Source organism: Apostichopus japonicus, chromosome 9 (assembly GCF_037975245.1).
Source record: "Apostichopus japonicus isolate 1M-3 chromosome 9, ASM3797524v1, whole genome shotgun sequence".
Taxonomy (NCBI): domain Eukaryota; kingdom Metazoa; phylum Echinodermata; class Holothuroidea; order Aspidochirotida; family Stichopodidae; genus Apostichopus; species Apostichopus japonicus.
In genome coordinates this window covers 10,097,649-10,121,124 of record NC_092569.1, presented here as the reverse complement: position 1 = coordinate 10,121,124, position 23,476 = coordinate 10,097,649, and the positions used below count along the sequence as shown (strand labels likewise).

Genomic DNA, 23,476 nt, shown 5'->3' with positions numbered 1-23,476 from the left:
CTCCTGTATAAGGAGATAATGATAATAATTTGGCACTAATCCTCATCGATATGACGGATGCCGGAAGTAAGTATATATTTTTACATGATAATAAGATAAGAATATGTTGAGTCATTTAAATTCCCCCATTGGGTTGTCAGGCTATCTTGGTTGAGGGGTTTGGGCATACATGAAGTACATCCTGTTCTGTTTTTTTTTCTGTTCGATTAACTATGTAGACTTCCACTTTTCTACATCACATCATTCTTAGACATACTGCAGAAGGTTTGAAGTTTTTCTAATGGCTTATTTTGGCAACCTTGTAAACTATAAGAGCAACGTGAGTAAGGCAACTTTCAGCAAATTTCAAGCAAGGGTTCTTCAAGATTAATTCACTTTTATGAGTACTCCAGCTGCTTGAATATGAACATAACTACCCCTCCCTACATATTTCTCCGTCTAGATTGCAGAAAATTGATTGTAAACTATAAACCATCGGCGGGCTTACCTATATTTTATTAACTTCTGCATGTATAATTGGAGTTTTCTTGTGATATTATAGTCACACCAGTTGGTATCTGGGAATATGCTGTTTATACTTCCTAGGGCTATTGATATATGACAATCCTATGTTACTTAATGGCAGAGTTGTGAGTGTTTTATCACCCTTTCATCTATAAGATATATAATACCGAGTATACTGTAGTTCGCGTACGATATTCGTATTTTAAAGGTTAAAGTTGATTGATTTTAATCGTAGACTCGATGCTAAGTCTAAGGTTAGGCTAACTGTTATCGCGTAATAAGTTAGGCAGACTATCCAACATATCGATTCATCTGCTGTTAGCGGTCAATGGGGGTGTCGCGATGTACGGGAGAATATATACACCAGTCATCCATAGATAACATCAACAAAATCGTCACAAAAAATCAACCTTTTTTTTTTTCTTCAAATGTTTGCCGACTTCAAATATTCCCCAACATCATACCCATGTCTTGGTTTAATTTGTGCAGTCGTTACACAGTGCATTATTTCTAATGGACTGACTGATTACGTAATACGTTTCGTAAGAACTTTAGTCTAGTTCTAGGTATATTTACCAGGGAAGCAATGTCACAAAACTGCCAAATAGATTAGTTGTCTAAAGTTATACCACATAACTGGCCATCATACCGGGAAAATTTTCTTTACTCTCAGTACAGTCAATTCGACATGTTCAGAAAACTATATGGACTGGGATTTGCAGTACGAGAACTGCTACCAGTAACTTAATTTATGTGTTGACGATTTCAATATTGGTTATCTATACCATCCATTTTATTTAAATTTACTTATTTACTTACTTCTTTGTAAAGAATTCCATATTTATAACCATTACTTCACACTTAACCATTTTCATAAATCTTAAGCATTTTTTTGTTTTGTTCTGTTCTGTTCTGCTTTTTTTTTGCGTTTCGTTTGTTTCGTTTTGTCTTGTCTTATCTTGTCTTGTTTTAATCATAATTTAATTTTGTGGCTGAATATTTTTTTACCGATTGTTCGTGTAGCTGTTTCTGAGGTTTGTTTCTTCTTGTTTTCTTATTGATAGAGTTGTGTGATTTTGCTGCGAAATTTCCATGTAAAGGAAGCCACTGTTTACCTTCACCTTGTACAAGTAAGTAACAAGTAAACAGAACACAGAATGTTGTCAACTTATTATTTTATATATTATAAGAAGTTTAACATGCCACAAAAATGATGTTTTTCTTGTGCCTGTGAATTAGGTGGTTTTCCAACTTGACGTCTTCCTAGCTCGTTTAAGTTTTCATTTAATCCAAAAATACTAAATACAAAATACAATTGCTTCAGAGACAGCATCTAATATCGGTATGTGTTGGTTCGTTATAGAAATTGACAGTATTAATTTAACTCTTTATGAGCTGCGTGCATGATTTCACTAGTTAAACTTTATATAACAAATTTCGGTCACCAAATACATTTCATCCTTCTCACCTCAATTTCAAAGTATTCTTTCAATCATTGTTATTTTTTTTTTTGGGGGGGGGGTGGATTTGCAAATATAAATTATAGGTCAATGAGATATCTCCCCTTTTAATGATGTATGATATTACAATTTTCGCATTATTAGCAACATTCTGTGTATATGGACAGCCTTTTTAAATATCCGCTTATCTTAATTCTGGTCTGTTAAGATAACATCATAACGAAGAGAAGACCACTAGATTAGTAAATTATAATACACGCACATATTATTATCTGGTTGGAGGGGAATACGTTATCTATTTAGCTGTTAATTTATTTGTGTTGTCAATGATATTCTTGTTTTCCACCATCTAATACCACTTTCTTACTTTTACTATTACTATTAATACAAAATTGTCCATAAACATCATTCCTATACTGTTTTCTAGGTAAGACATCGCAAGAATCAAAGGAACCAACTACTGGAGTTACTATTGAACCACAAGGCACGACTCTACACTCTAAAAAATAAACGGGTAGTTCTACACTGTTGTCAGGTATTTTAACACATGGATTGTTATTAAACACTGGAAAAGTGTATAATAAACATCCACAATGTAGTTATACCATCACAAAGTGTAAACATAACCATTGCCTTGGCCATTACCCGATTAACGTGTACATATACCCCGAGGTAAAGCCGGTTTGTGTATTTCTGATCTTTGTGGGTAAATTTACATACTGTGCGTGTAATAAGACACAATGATTTATGTACATTTACACATTTACAGTGCTTATTTTACACTCACTTTTCAAAAAAGTACCCTTTTTAACCAATAGGGTAATTTTACCCACATAACATGTACTTTGCACGAATAATGTATACCTTAGTAACAAGGTGTAAAATAACCCTTCTTAGTATGTTGTTTTAAATCAAAAAGGGTATAACACCAACAACACTTATTTTGAAGTATCGTAAGAGGGTAGAATCACACAAGATAAGAGCTATTTATACACTTCATGTGGTTGTATTTGTTCTATACACTTGTGATTAGTTTAAAATGCCACCCTGGGGGAATTATCACCCAGTATTTATGTACTGAAGTATAAATTTACTCGTTCATGGGTTAATATATATCACTACCAGTATTTTCGGGTCTTAGCCCGTCATTATTTGTATGCACCCTATAGTACCCTACATGTACATTTTGGAACACAGAGCTGCCCCGGCGACTATAGGCCCAATTTCTAAAGTCCCAACAACCAATGCAAATTACTGTCAAAAGGAATTGGGGCGACAATAGGCCAGCTGTTTAGCTTGACATTTATTTATTAATAGCCTATATCGTGTTATAAATATACGGCAAACTGCACAGATATATGGAGTATCCCCGAATTTCCCCGTGGAAATGTCTGCATGGTTATTAGTAAAATAATAACTGTTTCTTATGTGGGGGTGAGAGGATATGAATGGAGTCGTAGGATAGGCCTATATGAAGTTTCGTGAAAGTTTAATAAGGCAAGACTAACTAATACAGTCAAAATAGCAAATGATCCTGAGGTAATGAACAGATAAGGAGCGGCGCCCAACCTATAAATACCAACACCTGATTAAGGGGTGCAGACAATTATCTATAAGATCTACATAGGTCTAACCATGGGCGCGTATGAGACGGGGTGAAGGTTTGCAACCCATCGATCAGAAGGTACCCTTTTCTTCAGACCAGCCGCTCTTTTTCGAGCATGCTAGCTTGTGTTGCGTCAGACCAACCCCCCCCCCCCCCCTCAACGAAGGTAGTCCCGTACGTTATGTACATAACAAAACAACGGAAAGTATATAAGCTACTGCGATCATTTTCTCGAAACACTGAATCCCTCCCCTTCTGGATTGGCCCATGAAGACGGTTTGACTCACAATCAGTGGCGTAGGAAGGTACTTTTGAGTGGGGGGGCTGAAGACTGATGGCCGGCCTGGGGGAGGGGTTTAAGGGGAGGGGGTGTCCCCCTCCCCTTTGGAATTTTTTGCATTTCCAGGTGGCCTCAGATGCAATTTGGTGCAATATAGCACACTTCAACACCCACTCCATTTTGTAAACTTAATTTTGTATTTTCAACTGGCCCTAGATGCAATTTGGTGCTCCAAATGAGATTTTTTTCTCATTTGGAAATGAAAAAGGGGTTTTCTGACCTGCGAACCGGGGGGGCGGAATGATACTTCCGCCCCTCCACATTTTTCACTGGGGGGGCTGGCGCCCCCCCCCCCCCCCCAGCCCCCCGGTTCCTACGCCCTTGCTCACAATTCAAACTGATAGAGCCTAAACGTGAGTATTTCTCGAGACACTTGTTTACAAAATATTCTTAGAAGTACAGCTTGAGCTAGCTGGAACAATATTTTTGTCATGATTGTGTACGTTTAAGTGTTTTGTGCTTTTTCGCACGGCCAGCATACATTTATCCCCACAACGGATGATAACAATGCCTGGCCCTTAAACGTCGACCATAGCTGAAACATTTTTTTCATTGTGACTTCTATAGAATTTTCTACAATGATGTACTCATTCGTACTAGAAATAAAAGTTACGTTTGCAGCCAGGCCGCGCCGAGAGAATAATGGCAGACTATACGTCTCAGAAGTGTTCTTACTTCTCATTGGTTAAAAACAAATTTCCTAAAACACTACTTTACATTAATTCACTGAATACAGCCTTTCAAGAATGTGGATGTGGTAATAAATATTGGTAAAAATGTAAAAGATTCAAAGTTGGTATTCCAGAAAATGGGTGCATATCTGAAAAATTAGAAAGAACCCCACATAATATCAAATGAAAGATTCAAACTTTAAGCCAATGACAAGTTTTCTTTCACAAAGGGTGGTTCGTTCGCGCTTGGCGCTTGGCGCTAACACAATGCCTTAGACCTACGTACGTACAGTACAGTATACAGTATACTGTCATCACTGCACTGCTTGGCGACCAGTCCTAGTATTTCTTAGTTTGTTCCCGCAGAAGCGCTTCGCCGTCACATTTGACGAGACTTGACACGACTGGACTTCACCTTCAACGGCCGCTTGTATTTTTATATGAATCTAAAGCAACATGTCACAAGTGTAAGTTGACGTTAAGCCCTTGAAAGAGTTGTTTGGTTTATAAAAGTACAGATTAAATAACTGTTATGCCTAGGCTTTACTAGCCTAACTGTTCTGCTACTTATTCGCCTATATAAGATTAGAAGACTTTATAACTAAGCCTAGGCTATGTCTTACAAGTAACAGCCACTAGTACAATGCAGGGCCTACACTGTGGCCTACCATTGTATCAAAGTTTATAAGCCTAGCTAGCGCAGGCCAAGACTGAACTATTAAAACTGAGTGTGCATTAATGCTGTGAGGTTTGTCCAGTACTTATGCCAAGCCATCCTAATAAAGCCTAGCCAAGGTTTTGTTAGATTAGGCCTTATGGCATCCTTGCAGATGCAAAGTTGTTCAATATGTAACACTTTCAGGACCATTACTTTCAAAAAGTTGTTACATCACATAAGATTCTCACATAGTATTGAACCCAACTTCTCCATAAGATGTGGAATAGATGGTTGTGAAAGAAAATATCGGGTGTTCAGCACGTTTTATTCCCATCTGCGGAAATTTCATAAAAGAGTGTTCGATGTTAACATAAGGCATGACAGTAACTCTGGTGGGCATGAGGATACTGAAGTAGGCACAAGTCTAGTGACGGAAAACATTGGTTTAGAAGTTGATGATGTGACTCATAATTCGCATAAAAATAGTCTTGCAGAATCAACTGGAATAAGTGCTATCGATGCTGCTGCTCTGGGTGATGGATCACACATCAGAGAAATCGGTGAAAGATCCACGGAAAGAGACTTTGCTCTTTTCATCTTAGGCATGAAAGAGAAGCATAAACTACCACTTACTGTTACAAATAGCATAATATTAGAGCTATCTGAACTCATCTATAACAGTTCAAGGGATGATAGCACAGAGATCAAAGAAAAACTTTCAGCTTCTGGTTTCACAGTGGCTAAAAATCCTGATATCTTTAACTTTATCGATGAAAAGTTTGAAAAGAAAAATAACATCTTTGAAAAGTTGGCCTCAGACTATAAACAGACAGCTTTTTATAAGGAGCATTTTGGTTTAGTTGAGCCAGTTGAACATGTGCTAGGTTCCACCTGTGGGAAAGATGATACATTCATTTATGTACCATTGCTTGATACTCTAAAAAGTCTTTTAAGTCATGATGATATTTTAGCAGAAGTTCTGAAGTCCCGTTCTAGACATGGGGACAAGCGATATGAGGATTACTGTGATGGTGAAGCATTTCAAAATCATCCCCTATTCTCTTTGGAGCCACATGCACTCCAAGTTCATTTTTATTATGATGATTTTGGTGTGGTGAACCCACTTAGAAATAAAGCTAACAGCTACAAAGTTGCTGCATTTTATTTTGTTCTTGGAAATTTATCCCCAAAGTTTCGGTCAAAATTGTCATCAATTCAGCTTGTTTGCCTCTGCTGTACAAGATTAATAAAACAGTATGGCTTTGGGAAAGTGCTCAAACCGCTTCTTGAGGATGTTAAAGTCTTAGAAAGTAAGGGGGTGACAATAACAACTTTAAACCAGGAGGAGTTTACATTCAAGGGTTGCATTAGTTTGGTTTCCATGGATAACTTGGCAGCACATCAGTTAGGAGGCTTTCAGCAACATTTTCATGCTGGTAGAATATGTAGATTTTGCATGGCAAGTAGTAATGACATTCAAGATCATTTTGATTCATCCAGTTTAATCGAAAGAACAAGTGTTGGTCACAAACATCAGGTGCAGTTAGTTATGGAAAATCAAGGTCTTAGGCATGTTTATGGAGTAGCTTCTAAATCTGTTTTGTCAGATTTGCAATACTTTGATGTAATCAGTTGTCTACCACCTGATCCAGCTCATGATTTGCTCGAAGGACTTGTTCCAGAATTAATGACGAAGGTTGTGACAACATTTATTCAGGATGGCTTTTTCACTTTGGAATCTTTTAACAGTGCTTTGAAACTTTTTCCCTTTGGAAAAAGTGATCAGAAAAGCAAACCAACTTGCAATACCACTGCTAACCTGGGAAGTTTCAAAATCAAACAAACAGCATCTCAAACATGGTGCCTGATGAGATTATTGCCTTTAATCATAGGAAGCTCAATTCCAGAGGGAATGAATACTGGGAACTATTTTTGTCACTTATGGATATTTGTGAAATTACATTTGCTCCCTCTATACCATGTGAAATGGTTGCATACTTGGAATATTTGGTGCATGGATTTCTGGTTGCTCTGAAAGAGCTCTTTCCTGAAGATAGAATTAAACCCAAAAGTCATTACTTATTGCATTACCCTCGTTCAATATTGAAATATGGACCTCTTGTTCACTGCTGGACAATGAGGTTTGAAGCTAAACATGCATATTTCAAAGAAATTGCCAATAGGCAGAAAAACAGGCGGAATTTGTGTAAGACATTGGCAAGGCGTCATCAATTACTTATGTGCTATTATGGAGCTGGTCAGAATTTTTTGGATGACAAAATGACATCCAACTCAGGAGGGGACATTCAAAAGTTACATCAGTTTTGTGATGGGATTCAGAGAGCTTTGAAAAGTCAATTTCCAAGCATTGAAGAAGTGCATACATTAGCTTTTGTTGAATTACACAGTTCATTGTATGCAAAAGGTTGTTGCATGGTTCTAGAGGCAAGAGAAAATAGGTTGCATGAATTTGGCAAAATAGATGCAATCTTTATCAAAGGTGGTAAAGTGTATTTTGTTTTGATGGTTTTGCGCACTATTGGTTACAGTCAACATTTCCATAGCTATGTATTGTGTTTTCAACAAAAATGGGTCATATTTGCTTATGAAGATTTTGCTTGTCATTTACCCTTATCAATTTACACAAATCAAAATCAGAGAATGGTAACACTTAAGTACTTTGTTTAGAGAAACATTAATACTTAAAATAGAGCATCTCATTCCTTATCATTGTTACTTTGAACTTCAAAGGTTAGAAGAAACAACTTTTTAGTTTCTATATATTTGTGTCTTCAGTGAAGCACTTAAACGGTACCATGTAACTTATGGATCCAGAAAAAGGGTTTTCTTATGTAGTGCAAGTGATGTAGAACCAGAAATCAAATCTCAATTTGGGATAAAGAAATTTCGGCTTCAGGTCTTTGATAAAGACTTTGACGACTGGGTGGACATTGACGGTGATATAGAAGAAGAGCAGATGGAAGATAAAGCAGTTAAACTGAATGTGATTGGTGAAAGAGATGAAGGTAAGTATAAATGCTTCTTGTACACGATTGCAAAAAGATTGTTGTCCAGAAAAATTTGCCTATCAGCAGCATGTTTATTACCATTTCATGAAGGAGCCTTATTGGCATAATATGATGTGTGAACCCCATTTGGAACTTATTGGTACTTGGGTAGTTCCAAGGATAATATATGCACATAAAACATTCTTGTATGAATGTATGTACATTGTCATAACCTCTCCTCATGGCTTTCCCCCTACAGTAGTGGAAAGTTTTGGGATATTTGACAGGAGGAAGTCACTATAGTATTCATATTTGAAATTTCAGGGAAGCTTTAAGATAAGAAATTATCACAGTCTGAAGGTATTCTGCAAGGGACAAATTGGTATGCCAAAGTTGAATACTACTTCAAATTTTCATTGTAACAGTTTACAGTTTGCAATATCAATCAAAAAGCATTACTGTCTAATGAAAGTGCTAATCAATATCAAATTGGTTAGCAGTTGAAGATTTAATAGTAAGTAGCAAATTGCAATGCAAATCCAGTTATTTTGTTTCTTGTACTTATGAGCAACACATATTTAATCTTTACATCCTGGGGTTTTGCAAATTAGAAAAATAATTTATAATACATATTTTGGACACTCCTTTCCTTTGTCAGTTGCATGCCTCAGTGCCAGTTCATTTACAAGCTCTTCAAGTTCAGATGACACCATTATATTGGCTGGAAATGAAAGAGATGTACCTTGTACCAGTGATGTTTCAGACAGGTAAGACATGTAACATTTCATGTTTGAATTATTATCCTACCTTGACAGAAGCAAAAAAGAGCTTATTTAAGGGAATAAGCAGTTGCCCCAAACTAATTTGCAATATCAGCTAAACCTTGCAAATTTCTGGTGCTGACCTTACAATTATATTTTATGGCATTTTAGAACATAAATATTGCATATAAAAGACAAATCTAAGAGTTATGGTGCATGAATTCAACAATTCAGTAACAAAAACATTGTCACATGAGTAGGAAGAGCCATAATAGAAATATTATACTACAGTATACTAATTCAAATCAGGGTGACTGCATTTTCTCTTTAAGCTATCACTACAATATATTAGGGTATGGGGGTGGGGGGTTGGTGGAACTTGGTTGGTTAACAGTAAGTCCCACACATTCCCTAAAGAAGTTCAGTACAAAGCCCCTTATTTGAAGAGGCCATTTAATATGAAGTCACATTTTGCTAAGTACTGACATGCATGTTCAACAACTTACAGCTGAAGTAGTGAAAATCAAGCTGTTCAACCTGTGTCAAAGTATAATCTGTATTGTTCATGTAAAATTTGTTTAGGGTCACTTTATTGAAAGTGCTAATTCTATACATTTTGCTAATAAAGTTTTGTTTACCTTTTTGCATGCTTGATAGTTTTCATGAAGAAGAAAAGTTCTTGCCATGGCCAAACAAGTTTGAGCTGCATCAAGATGATGTTAGGAGAGACATCTTGGTAGAACTATTAAAAGGGGGACCTGTCAGCAACAGAATTAAATCTGCTGTAATCCAAGCTACATTTGACAAAATGTGTTTGTTTACTGTGTAAGTACCTTTCCCTATTTGAATATTAATATTTTGTCTTTTCAATCACTAATGCTAAACCAGTGTAAATTTTTGCCTTCAAATGTCATACGCATGCATAATGCACAAGTCTTTGGAATCTTGACTTTTCAACATCTCAGAATTACTAGCTTTGAAATATGTCAATGTGTAAGTATGCCATCTTTGAAATTGTGGTGTTATTTAACCTGGAACAATAACACCTTTGGAAGCCTGTATTTTCGCATTTGATTTTTTGCATATAAAGACGTCATGTGTCAATAACCTACAGATTTTAATATTGTGGAACCTTGGAATGATGTGGTTACAACTTTGTTAAAGTTCTGTTGATATTTTAACTTCAGATGGGGATATCCACATTACCAAAACAAACAAGCTCAGACAGCGACCTCAAATATAAAATCATAGCCTTTTAGCTGACTCAGCCTGTCTGGGGGGAATGGGGGTGCTAGGTAAGGTACTTAGTACAAGCAGGACTTGATGGTTAGTGGGTAAATGGGTGAACTTTTCACTGTTATTATTAAGTTGCAAAATAAGTTGTTGATATTATTTTAAAAATGTAATTTTTGGTGTTTGTGTGTGTAAGGTTTATTTCAATCCCAGATCAACATCAGACTAAAACAAGGAATTAAGAATTACATAGTAAAAACAAAACAATTTAGACAATATATCTTCAAGAATGATACAAGAGACCACTATAGAGATGGTCCGCAGTATCCCGTAACATAAGAAATTTCTATTATGGGAGATCATTGGGCCTGTATGAGTCTCACCCAACCAAGCCCTGTCCTGCTGATATGAAGGTTAAAAACTGGAGCTTTTGGAGCCCCAGACAGTACCATCTTTTCCTTTCACTCCACATTTTAAAAAGGCTCCCCCAATATACTAAACCCCCCCAAAAGAGTTGGTTAAGTGGGTAATTGCCCCCCCCCTCCTAAATTTTACAGCTGGCACTAACCCTGTATGTGAATCAACTATAAAGTGATATTCTTTTTTGTAGGTATCCTACTACAGATCAATACAATACAGCAGCTAAAGCAGTCATAAAGTCCTTTCCAAACTTGGCAATCAAATTACCATTCTGTGAGCCTTATGTAAGTATATGATTAAGCTCTTCATTTATTATCTAGAAGGTGGGCGTATATGTACATATAAAAAGCACCTGACTAGATTGTGTAATTTCGACTACTTTGTACAAAACTACCACTACTAATGGTATCAGTCAAATTGGTGCTTTTCAGGTAGACAGGAGACTATTTTCACTGTATTTGCTTAATTGTCAAAAGCCATTTTTATATCCAGTAGCTGGTGCTAGTGAAGAACTATGTGCAGCTGGATCTTTTTAATAAAGACATCAAATGATGGGGCATTCAAAACTAGATTGTTTCTCCTGCCATTTCAAGGGCAAAATCTTACATCCACTATAGATTAATTTTGCTGTTGGTTTGTAAAAGTACTTTTCAGTTTGAGGGAACTTAACTGGGTGGATGCAAGGGTTGAACTGCTGCAGCACAGGGTGGGTGGGGGAGGGGGGGATATTGTAGTCTGGGGTCTTGTATACATGCAGATGTTTGCACATTAGCCCCCTCCTGTGACATATATGTATACATACATATTCATATAATTTACTGGCCTACCTGAGAAGATGCATGAACCAGTACACATTGTGCATGCATCTGACATGAATGTCCAGATGTGCATGCTTGTAAGATCAAGGTGTCTACTCTTTAAAATGGGTGAGGTGACATGATGAAACATGTGCATAAATTACATTGTGAGGTTGCCGAGTTTTATACCTAACAATAGTGTTGAAGTTTAATTTGAATTGTTCAGCTGTTTTTAAGACCTTGTAACAAAATTACAATATACTTTGTGTTCAAGTGTTCATCACAATTTCATAGCTCTTTAAATTACAAGTCCAGACTGAAGAAAGGTATTTTAACAGAATATGTAACATTGATATCAGATTATCTCATCATACTGCAGCTTCCATTCATTCATTCGTATCTTGGTTTTGTAGGATGCATTGAAAAATGCACTCAAAGATAAGTTCAGAAATGAGAGGACACACATGACGAGGGATGTAGTTGTGAAGAAGAGGAAGACATCTACACATGCAACAACTGACGAGGGAGAACGAAAAGACGGAGCTGATTGGACTCTACCTGAGGGTGAAACAGAGGAGACTATCAAACTGCACATTAAGGAACTACAAAAGGAATCAACAAAGAAAAAACAAGACAAGAACAAAATTAAGTCATTAATGGCACTGACATTTGGAGAGAGAAGGAGACTTGTACTTGAGGAGAAACCACCAATAGCAGAAATCAGAGGCAAATTTCCTACTCTATTTTGTGCAGAACAGGTAATTTCAAACATATGATTCCTAATTATTAAGACTTATGATTATAATGTTCTACACTGGAAATTGTTGGTTTGACGAAATCATAAGCCAATGTTAAGGCTTGTGTATGTAAGGGTGAATGAACTTGTGTTCATGCTGCATAGCTTGCTCTCAGGATTTCTCAGGAAGGGAAGCTTCCTTGAATCATAGCTGATATTCATGAAACACAGTGCAATAAGTGTTAAAATTGTCAGTTACTGGCTTCTTAAAAATCCCTTAGAATGTTGATTGCATTTGGTTAGTAGATGATTCCTACCTTTTTTAGTTCAAGAATCATTTGAGGTAGACAAAGTTCAAGGAAAAGGGTCATGAGTGCATTTTGCCACAAATTAACCTGCCAAGTGAGCTTATCATAGCTGTTTTATTTACCATGGAAGAAACACATTGTTAGCTTTGACAGGGATTTTCAAAAAAGTAGGTGAATCTAAATACCATGGATGATATGTAAGAGTATTTGAATGTTTAGAATTTCTACTAAAATAGAGGTTTGACTGAAGAAAATCATGAATAACTGCCAAAACAAGATTCTTTTACTGACTTAATGATCTAACACGAATACTTGGCTGAAAGTTCCTGTTTGAAAGTTATTTATTAATACAATGTCATTATCATCCTTTTTATTACCTTAATTCATAGATCATAGAAGATTTTTCAGCCATCATCAGTTGGGATGCAGTGTCGGAGATGTTCTACAAAAATCTTGATGACATTGCAGCAAAGATCATCACCTACAACACAAATCACTCAAAGGGCACTCTTCGATTCCTTGTTGAATACAACAACTTTATTCAGCAATTGACAGAAAAAGACAAAAGGGGTAAGTTAACATCTCAAAGTGCTGAGTTAATTACCAAAAATAATAAAAAAGTTTACTATTATGTAGACTAGGAGATATGTCTTAACAGTTTCAATTGAGACAAGCATTTTGTCAGCTTCTTAAAATATAAATTAGTTAAACTGATGGCAGATGTTTGAAAACTTAAAAAAAAATCCAAGGTCTTTCAAGATAATGAAGAAAAATGTGGCCAATCCTGTTTCATATATACAGGATAATCTGAGCAAGGAGACAAGTTGTGACCATATGAGGCAAAGTAGCAACAGTGTCGTCATTGGATGAATTAGATGGTTTACTGAATCCTGCAATAAAACATTAATTAAGGAACACTTCAATGTAGTTATTTTTAAGAGTGCAGAGATAAAACTGCATTGATACACTACATCAACTTACTAAATCATTATGTTATTTTCAGGAAATCAGCATGAAATTTTTTACTGTTGTGTTACATTTTACATTCATTTACACTGAATGAAGACAATAACTTCAGTGTTTATTTCTGCTACAGATGCTACATGGACCGCAGCTCTCTGGATACTACCTGGCTTCCTGAAAGAAGATCGCAACTTTCTGTTTATAAACAGTGATGATGATGTAAGCTTCCCATTTTAATAACCCTTTCATTAGTTGGTGTATTATTTGTAAACTTGCAAAAGATGTAAAGAGTAATATGTCGATAACCCTTCTAAGGCCAAAGAAATCTATGCAATGCTGATCGGGGTGTGTGTGAGGCCTCGGTTTGTAAACACTATACCTCAAGAAGTGAAAGATGGTTTGCACTTCAAGAGTAATATGTAGATAGCCCTGGTGAGCAGATGATCCCTATTTTTTCTTTGAATTAAAAGATAACACAAGGTAACCCTTGGTGAGTAGGTGGTTCTTCCTGTTTTTGATTGTGGTCAGAGGTCATTTGAGATCAACAAACATGAAAACCTGAACCCTTTAATTACCACCACATATCATGAATTGAATTTAGGTAGCATTTGGTAAGTAGCAAATCCCGAATGTTTTGTATGGAGGTCACAGTTCACTTGTCTTCAATTAGAGCCAAGTCTTAATAAAGTTGATCGCTGAAGAAATGATAGTTGGTTTCAAATTCAATCTTCTTATATAGGCACCTATTATTCGATACTCTAAGGCCAATGGCACTTCTGGTGATATCAGGTCAGCACGGTGGAAGTTGGAAAATATGCCATCTAATGTTGCTTCATAATGGCAAGGAATCACTAAGTTATTTGACATTCTGGTTTATATATACCCTGAGTTATAGAAACATTCGCAATATTCATTTATAGCTAGAAATGATGCTTATTCAAATCAGCTCCCAAGTAATATTATCAAATGCAAGTTTAGTGTATGTGATTCTGAAGAAGCTGGATTACCTTTGAAAATGTGTTATCAGGAATTAATCATCCTATTTATTTCATTGTTTGATAGGTTAGCTCGGATGTTGAAATCAGCACACCGGTCATAACATACACTGGGGATCCGCTGGACCCATCAAACATAACAATCATTGCAGAAAACGAAAAATGCAGTACTGCAGCATCTTTCCCTGAGGCAGTTCTAATCCTGCTGGCAACATATTATGTTTTCAACATACAGTATAACGGCAAAGTAAAAGGAACACTGACATTTCTGCAAAATGTTCTGCTGCAATGCAAAGACAAGGGGAAATTGCCTCAAAAGATCATTTCATTAATTGCAAAACTTCAAGCATGATTTATTTCATTTTGTGACTTTTCTTCAAGTTCTATTGTTTTTCTGTTATTTGTTGACCCAGAATTATTGTTAGTTATGTTTTTCAGATTGTTTGCTGGATTTGCATAGTGTTGTTTTCAGGGATTTAGTTTGTTAGCACAATTTTACAAGACAAATAATGTGTAAAATGATAATTTGGGTAATTCTTAGTACACTTAAATGATATATAATACTAAACATTACAATATTGGTGAAACAGTGAGATCAGGGGCAACTACAAGTTTGAAGTGCTGTGACATGCCTTGTTATGACGAAGAGCAAAGTTGGGGGCGAAAATTTAGTTGGAACACTAATGCAACTTTATAAAAGGTGTCATATAGTAAAGTCAATAATAAGCTGTTAATACAATTAGAACTGGGTGTAATAAGAAGGCCAAACAGCAATTAGTTGATATTAAGCAAATTATCTAAGCCAGTAAATTTTTTATACATTCAAACCAAGATTGATGAGCATTAAGAATAGCAAATTGTGTACAGTAATATTTTGTGATAAATTGTGGGGTCTACAATAAACATAGAGGGGTATAGTGATTAAGGTTTAACGTTCAGCCTAGTTGAAGCAAGCTTAGTGTAGACTAATTGTATGCTAGTCTTCCTCAGTTAGCCTCGGTTACACTCAACACAGATGGTTAATGGTGATCATTCACAATCATAGGCCTAAACTTAAGCATCACCGTATCTTTGCTCGATTTGATTTTGTTTTTGTCAATTTATACCAAGACCAGGAAGTTGTTATCGATAATCTTTGTAATGCTTGATGCACATATAAATAAAATCATGGAGACAATTGCTGGAACAATTAGATCAGTGACAAGAAAGTTCCATATATTGTGGCTTGTTCTGTCACAACAAAATTTGGTTGGTGGGGTGGGGGTGGTGCACATAAACATGCACCACTCTAATGCAACTTTTTGAGTGTACTGTTGTATTCAAGATAAATCAACATGAAATGTTAAAGCACTAAGAACTGTATAATTAATCATACATTAGAGTTGAGGTATGTTTTAGAGTTATTAATTTACAACTTAGTAACATACAGGTCTTATCATGTAAACCTTTATTGTGTTGATGCAACATTCATGGTCAGTGAGAACTGATGGGTTTGATCATAAACAAAAGCATGTTGATGTACCTGCATTGATTTGCAAAGTTAGTTGTTTACATACAAATTGTTTTTATTAGTAAGTTATTATTGTTTATCCCAATATTCTCCAAGTTTCTCAATTTTTTGCTGAGCCATTTTATAAAAGTGGGAGTTATGGTCTTTTTTACCAATGTTATGCCAAAGTAATGCACTTTTTGAGTGATACCAGATTTTTAAGGTGACAGTGATACAGCATAATCATAACAGACAACCTGAAAGTAATATTTGTGGTCAATAGAGATTTATGTTAATGTTAAAAGATTGGCACACCTTAATTTTACAAATGTATTCATCGATGTAAATGAAAATTGTTACATGGTTTAATACCTGACATGCCTAGTAATGGGTTGTGGCAGTTTCCAATTGTTGAGAAAATGTGATCATACATTAGTAAATGTAACATTTTTTAGTCAAGGTTTTACTAGTATACACATATGTTACCAACTTTAAGTGTTGCTTCACCATATTGTACATTATGCATGAATATTCCTAGATTGATATAAACATGCTATTGCATTGATTATTCATATCACGTTTATGCAGTGTAGTATTCATGTTTGAAGTTTCTAGTTTTCTCCTAATTTAACATTCTTACCCATTATATTAATTCAAGAATCTGCACAATTAAATTGCATTGTGTTATGTAGCCCAATGAAGGTATGCTGTGTTGGCCAAATATGGTCATCTTTGCTTAAAATTCTGAACTGTTTTTATTACCACTCTTGAGGAAATTTTTCTCACTGAGACATTCAGTCATCTTGTGTGCTCAATGTAGAATGTCTGTGAACCATTGGAGGGTAGTGACCTCCAGGAAAGTATTCTTTGAAAACATCTAGCGATTATAGCATGCTATAATTTTGGGCCAATACAGAATACCTTTAATATAATTGTAAATTATGTGCAGCAGCATCAAAGAGGTAGTTGTACATCTTAAGCATAATAGTACCAAAAGATCTAATGGAATAATCCCACACATCAACACAACTAAGTCATAAATTTACACCTATATTGTTTAAAAGTAACCAAATAGTGGGTAAATGTGAGTCTTGCTTAGCAACTCAAATAATGGTAAATTGACACCTAAGTTGTGTTAAAGTAACCAAATAGTGGGTAAATGTAAATCCTGCATAGCAACACAAATATGGGTAAATTCACACCTAAATTGTGTCAAAGTAACCAAATAGTGGGTAAATGTAAATCCTGCATAGCAACACAAATATGGGCAAATTCACACCTAAGTTGTGTTAAAGTAACCAAATAGTGGGTAAATGTAAATCCTGCATAGCAACACAAATATGGGTAAATCGACACCTAAATTGTGTTAAAGTAACCAAATAGTGGGTAAATGTAAATCCTGCATAGCAACACAAATATGGGTAAATTCACACCTAAATTGTGTTAAAGTAACCAAATAGTGGGTAAATGTAAATCCTGCATAGCAACACAAATATGGGTAAATTCACACCTAAATTGTGTTAAAGTAACCAAATAGTGGGTAAATGTAAATCCTGCATAGCAACACAATAAAGGGTAAACTTACAAATAAATTGTGTAAAAGTAACCAAATAGTGGGTAAATGTAAATCCTGCATAGCAACACAATAATGGGTAAATTCACACCTAAATTGTGTAAAAGAAACCAAATAGTGGGTAAATGTAAATCCTGCATAGCGACACAATAAAGGGTAAATGCACATCTAAATGTGGTTATAAATACCCATACTTTGTGTCCACATGCGGGATTTACATTTACCCTATTTTGGGGTAAATAAACCCTTTTAGTTTTTACAGTGTAGGTGAGTCCCGTAGCATATCAAGCGCACTACTGATATCATGTGATAATAGAAGAAATCATATTAATTATGCAATATTAAATTGTTCATAAACATCCTTCCTATCTAGTGAAAGATAAACGATGTGAATTGCTCCTGAGAAATCTAGTTAAATCATCTAATTGGTTATGATATGGATACACCACTGCTTAAAGCCTACCTATTTGTTTAATTAAAAAAAACTCGAACACACCCCATACCTTCTGACTCTCTGTTTGTTGCTGGTATTATTGCGTTGTTAATAATCATACAACCATGAAGATGTAAATTGTTTTGCCAAAATGTTGTTACATTCGCAGAGAACAAGCAAATTACAAATTCAGGCAATGAAAACGCGTTTGTTTATCAAAAGAACATGGTAATGTCTTTTGTATTTATATTGGAGAATGTATTTCATAATATTCCTCTTTATTCGAGTAAACTTTATAACATGACAAATAGAGAGAAATACCAACTATTCTTTCGTACCCTAATGACCAATGTATCGTAATGCAAAATATTAATATCTGATTTGGTTTCAATGACACTTCCGATATATATGGATTTAATTGACAAATCACTATACATAATACTGCCAGTACAGGGATTTGGTTTTTGTGAAAAGTCAGTTAATGTATTGTTTGTATCTCACAGGAACGACAGAAGAAACAATAAAGCCAAGTACAACTGAATTACCAACTACTACGTCACCTGGTAGGATACACAGAACCATATTTTCCAGTATGGTGATGTCTTTTATTTTCATATCGGAACGTGTAATGCATAATATTCCTCTTTGACATATAGAGAGAAATACCAACTATTTCTTTTACCGTACAAGCAATGGTCATTGTATCGTATCGCCAAATGTTAATATCTGATGCGGTTTACTTTGCACTTTCGATTTATACAATGAACAGATAAATCACTATAAATAATACTGCAACTACAGGGATTTGGTTTTTTGTGCAAAGTAGAGCGATGTATGGTTTGTATCTCACAGGAACGACAGAAGAAACAATAAAGCCAATTACAACTCAGTTATTAACAACTACGTCACCTGGTAAGATAAATAGAAAAATGTCTTTCATTATGGTGATGTCTTTTGCTTTCATATTGGAGCGTGTATTTCACCTTATTCCTCTTTATTCGAGTAAACTTTATATCATGACAAATAGAGAGAAATACTTACTGTTCTTTCTTAACGTACAACTAATGGCCAAAGTATCGTAATGCAAAATAATAACAACTCAGTTACCAACTACTGCGTTACTTGGGAAGATAAATAGAAAAATGCCTTTCATTATAAAATGCTGCAATTACAGGTACTTGGTTTGTGTACAAAAGTAAGTTGATGTATTGTTTGTTTCTTCCAGGAACGACAGAAGAAACTATAAAGCCAAGTACAACTGAATTATCAACTACTACGTCACCTGGTATGATTAATTTTAATATTTTTCCCTTATTTTACTCCGATGGTAATATTATTTGTAATGTCATAAGTCAGTCTCCTATTTCAGTATGTGTTGTTGTAGCTTTAAGCTCATTTTTTTTTCATCTCAAAAAGGTTTCATAAAATATTGCACTTTAGAAATAAGCTATGAAATATGTTTATAATATTTTACAAACTTTGCAACAAGACTTAATGCATAACAGAACTATGATTTCCACTTACGCTTAAGATTGATAAATGTAACGGATATATTACTGCCTATGTAGTATCTGTTAAAGGGTTCTGTTTGATGAAATTAAATGGGCTTTATCCTTGTATTTTCATAGGAACGGCACAACACACAATAAAGCCAAGTACTACGGAATCACCCACTACTACTCCACCTGGTAAGTTTGTAAGTGATAGTTTTGTTTACCTTTTCTATCAGAAGGAACGGATCTCTTTCATGTTGCTTAGGCCTTTCCTTTCATTGGGCTCGATAAAAAAAATCCTGACAAAACAACATAAACTTATAATGAATCTTACAGCAAACTGTTGTATATATTGCCAAATATATTGATCAATGTACCTAGTGAATGCCTATTGACAAATATGAAATTCGTCTTTGTTAGAAGTTAGAATACATCGTTACTAGATGACGAGCTACTGTTCTCTAACCATGTCTGGACATTGGTTTTATTACCTCTTATATGTAGTTTTCGACCTGGTTTAAACAATATGATTTCGTATAGTACTTACCAAGTGAAAGAAATCAATATAGCTGCATGCTTCCTTTTCAATTACCTTTTTATCATGCCGGAAAAAATTGATTTGAATTGCACTTGTTGGTTCGATGTGAGTATACCCAGTTGTAATTGAATTATATGTTGGTAGATAGTGTGTTGATTTATACTGAAAGTATAAAGTTGAAGTATTTGCAATTGCTCGAAAACGTTTACTAGGTTTTAGAAAAGTTAACGTATATCTTCAAAATGGATAGAAAGTATAATAATTTTGTTTTTGTATCAAGTATTTCATGAGAGCTGAAAATGTTTTATTGTTTGTTTTTTTGGTCTATTTGTTTTAAAGTATTGTATTCAGACTGTAAGGAGGTTTACGATGCTGGTTATACGCAAGATGGTGTTTACAAAATCCTTCCTGCTGGATGGCCTGGCTCAGCATTCCATGTTTACTGTAAAATGGATAATGGCGGGGGCTGGACAGTAAGTCAGTTACAATGTATCTTTATCTGAAACCAAAACTCTTCATGATATAACGTTGACAGTATTAACCCTTTACCGTTAAATTTTATCAGAATCAGAGGAAACAAAAACAGCATTAGTGCTTCCTATGCCACATAACCGCATATTTCGTTACGGCTTGAAAACAGAATTTACCTTTTAGTTTGTAATTACTCCCTGGTTGTAGTAGGTCCTTACACGTGTTCTCTAATTCCAAAATGGCTGCATATACTCGATCTTCATTCTTAGCTGTTTATGGAATCTAGTATAGACTGACAAAATCAAGAACCTATGTACTCTGTTACTCTGCTCGAACAATTCTAGTGACTTTCGTACTTGTCTTATTGGCCTATACTAGTATCATGACCGTTACATGGCCATTATGAATGTTATGTATACTTTACTGAGCTAATCCAACAAGAATGAAACAAGCACCCGGTCTGCATAACTGCTTTTCGTTGATTATAACTTGAATGTAAAATTCGTGCTTAAGTCTCTCTTCATTTTTTACCGGTTTTTCAACGTCGCATTGATGGTACTACAGATTTTTACCAAAACTGGGATACATACAAGATCGGCTTTGGTGATGTCAGCGCAAACTTTTGGCTTGGAAATGACAAAATTCATTACCTGACAGCACAGAAAAACTATAAGCTTCGCTTCGATATTTTTACTTCAGGAGGACAATCCCAGTATGCTGAATATACCGAGTTTGCCATAGAATCGAAAACCACCAAATACAGGATGAACAAACTAGGCAACCATAGTGGTAACGCAGGTTCGTTCGAAATGTCCACACTTCTCATACTATAATTGACCAAGTTGTAAGTTTGGTTTGATAGTTGTAAACATCTTTTTTTTTTAATATAATCACTTTACAATGTGAACAACCTGAAATTAGCCCATTTGGAAAATACATTCAAATGGCTGCATATAATGATTGTGCTAGCAATTACAAAATTCACCGTTCTTGGTTGGAAAACTAGAAAACATTGACCCCTGAATATCCTCGATTTTCTCCTTTTTTGTTTTGGTGATTGCACAAAGTCGCTTTCTTGGTATGATATATTGAACAGTTAAAACAGGACAGGTGGTCATTGCTTACTATCAAGAATATGTTTCATGTCATAGGACTTGCTGCCATTTTTCATATTTCTATTGAAGCTCATATCCGGTATTATCATGGCAACAAATAGTGTTATCTATGAGATTTATTCCTTCATTTCCCAGGGACGGAACTCTCCCGCAGCAAAGGCAGCTCTTTCAGCACCCATGACAACGATAACGACGGTTGTAGCTCCTTTAACTGCGCTGAAAAGAACAAGAGTGGATGGTGGCACATGGATGATTGGTGTTCTGATTGTTTTGGTTACTTTTGTTCATGTTTCCAAGTCAACAGTTGCTACTATACGTGTACTGGTGAAAATTTAAACGGAGTTTACAATGGAGGATCTGGACAAAATATCTTCTCTTCCGATTATGTATATTGCAATATCAAGTTCGTAGAGATGAAACTTCGACCAACCAGCTAAAGGAGCAACATACCTTAACGTCTCAATAAATTTATATATTCGAACTCTAGTCAAACGAAATGACCTTTGTGGACATTATGATGTCCGTGTACATGATTAAGTGGAGTACAAACAAGGAATAATAAAGTCAATATAAGCAAACTCTGTATAAGCAACTGTAATAAAAAAAATCAACTAATCAAAACTATCAGGATATGGTCACAATTACGAGAAAGTTGTGAATTCGATAAGGTTGTGCCGTTATTCAACTCAAATTGGTAAGCGTATATACCGCGATAGCCATAATGATCATGCTAAAATGAAGAGACATAAGCTACGGTCGTGGAGAGCTAGAGACGGTGGAATGTTTGAAAGAGCTGGTGTAGGATGCTTTGTTTGGTATCTTTTGTGAATGTATCATGATGTCAATTTTCCTCTCTCCATACGTCTCTTTCTCCCGGAAAGTTACCGTCTTGTATATTGGATTCGCTATAAAAATAAGTTACTCGTCAAGGCTTCAGCCATTAGTCGGTCACTCGAATATTATAATTTCAAGTATACACACTGTCATGAACATTTACGGACATGAATGTATCCATCATGGTGGCACGCTTGTGATAGTCCATCTATTAGCTATAGAAATGAGCCAGTTATGGCATCTGCTGTCCTGATATAGAAGCGTGACGGCGGTTCTGGATAGCTCTTCATTGTGACTTTTGTGCGCGGTAACGTGACGTTAGTTTATTATGTTCCACGGTAGACTAAAAATGACAGATCGATAGGGAAATTTGTATGTAAAAGGAAGGAGAATAAATGTAAGAAACTAAATGTAAAATTACAATTGTAGAATGCTCATTTTACCGCTTGGCATATATACTACTAGTACTATACCCAGGGGCGGATCCAGGGGGGGCCCGGGGGGCCCGGGCCCCCCCTTTTTGAAAATCCTGATTTTTTTTTTTTTTTTTTTTTTTTTTTTTTTTACCGCGCTCGAGGGAAAGTGCCACATGCGTGATCAGTGGCGTAGCTACGGGGGGCCTGAAATTGCAGACATGAGATCCATATTTTCAGGCTAGGTACATGCTGCTTAGAATACTCGGGAAGTGCCGTTTCCGGCCATCTGGGGGGTTTGTAAAGCCAAAAATTTTCTTGTACGCTCCGCGCCAACCAATGATGGCGCTCCGCTTAGATATTCTTACGTTCAGGCGCGGCTGGACCAGACCCCCCCCCCTGTCACAAATCCTGCATCCGCCCCTGATATGTCATTGAATATTCCACAAAACAACTTTTTATGTCCACGAAACTGTCGAAACATGATTTTCACTACTGGTAGAGATATAAAATATTGGGAATTCTGAATTTCCTGCAAACATGCGGCTGTGCCTGTTCAATACTCACTACTGTATCGCCTTAAAAAATGATGAGTGGAAATAGTTTCTCCAGGACCGTATCGTATCGTGGGTATCGAGTGTGTCTGATATACGAACG

General features: G+C 35.7%; 2 protein-coding genes across 2 annotated transcripts; both read left to right on the top strand.

Annotated features, from left to right (window-relative positions):
- The first annotated feature begins 50 nt into the window (after nucleotides 1-50).
- On the top strand, nucleotides 51-22,870 carry LOC139973764 (uncharacterized). The gene is made up of 9 exons (XM_071980627.1): nucleotides 51-66; nucleotides 1,569-1,634; nucleotides 2,392-2,459; nucleotides 18,458-18,518; nucleotides 19,181-19,240; nucleotides 19,584-19,643; nucleotides 20,326-20,459; nucleotides 21,022-21,255; nucleotides 21,708-22,870. The coding sequence occupies exons 1-8, from the start codon at nucleotides 51-53 to the stop codon at nucleotides 21,109-21,111; spliced, it is 555 nt and encodes a 184-aa protein (XP_071836728.1). The 3' UTR covers nucleotides 21,112-21,255; nucleotides 21,708-22,870.
- LOC139974320 (sterile alpha motif domain-containing protein 3-like) lies at nucleotides 4,214-16,526 on the top strand. Its single transcript, XM_071981348.1, has 9 exons — nucleotides 4,214-5,048; nucleotides 8,036-8,265; nucleotides 8,906-9,014; nucleotides 9,666-9,833; nucleotides 10,852-10,945; nucleotides 11,872-12,216; nucleotides 12,892-13,072; nucleotides 13,599-13,684; nucleotides 14,528-16,526. Exons 1-9 carry the CDS (start codon nucleotides 5,038-5,040, stop codon nucleotides 14,810-14,812), a joined length of 1,509 nt encoding a protein of 502 aa, XP_071837449.1. The 5' UTR covers nucleotides 4,214-5,037; the 3' UTR covers nucleotides 14,813-16,526.
- Nucleotides 22,871-23,476: the final 606 nt, after the last annotated feature.

Bases quoted from the DNA above. Each gene is read 5' to 3' on its own strand.
- LOC139973764 (XM_071980627.1), top strand. The intron at 18,519-19,180 runs GTAGGATACACA...TGTTTCTTCCAG, and splicing joins ACCAACTACTACGTCACCTG to GAACGACAGAAGAAACTATA. The intron at 19,241-19,583 runs GTATGATTAATT...GTATTTTCATAG, and splicing joins ATCAACTACTACGTCACCTG to GAACGGCACAACACACAATA.
- LOC139974320 (XM_071981348.1), top strand. The intron at 10,946-11,871 runs GTAAGTATATGA...TTGGTTTTGTAG, and splicing joins TACCATTCTGTGAGCCTTAT to GATGCATTGAAAAATGCACT. The intron at 13,685-14,527 runs GTAAGCTTCCCA...ATTGTTTGATAG, and splicing joins TTATAAACAGTGATGATGAT to GTTAGCTCGGATGTTGAAAT.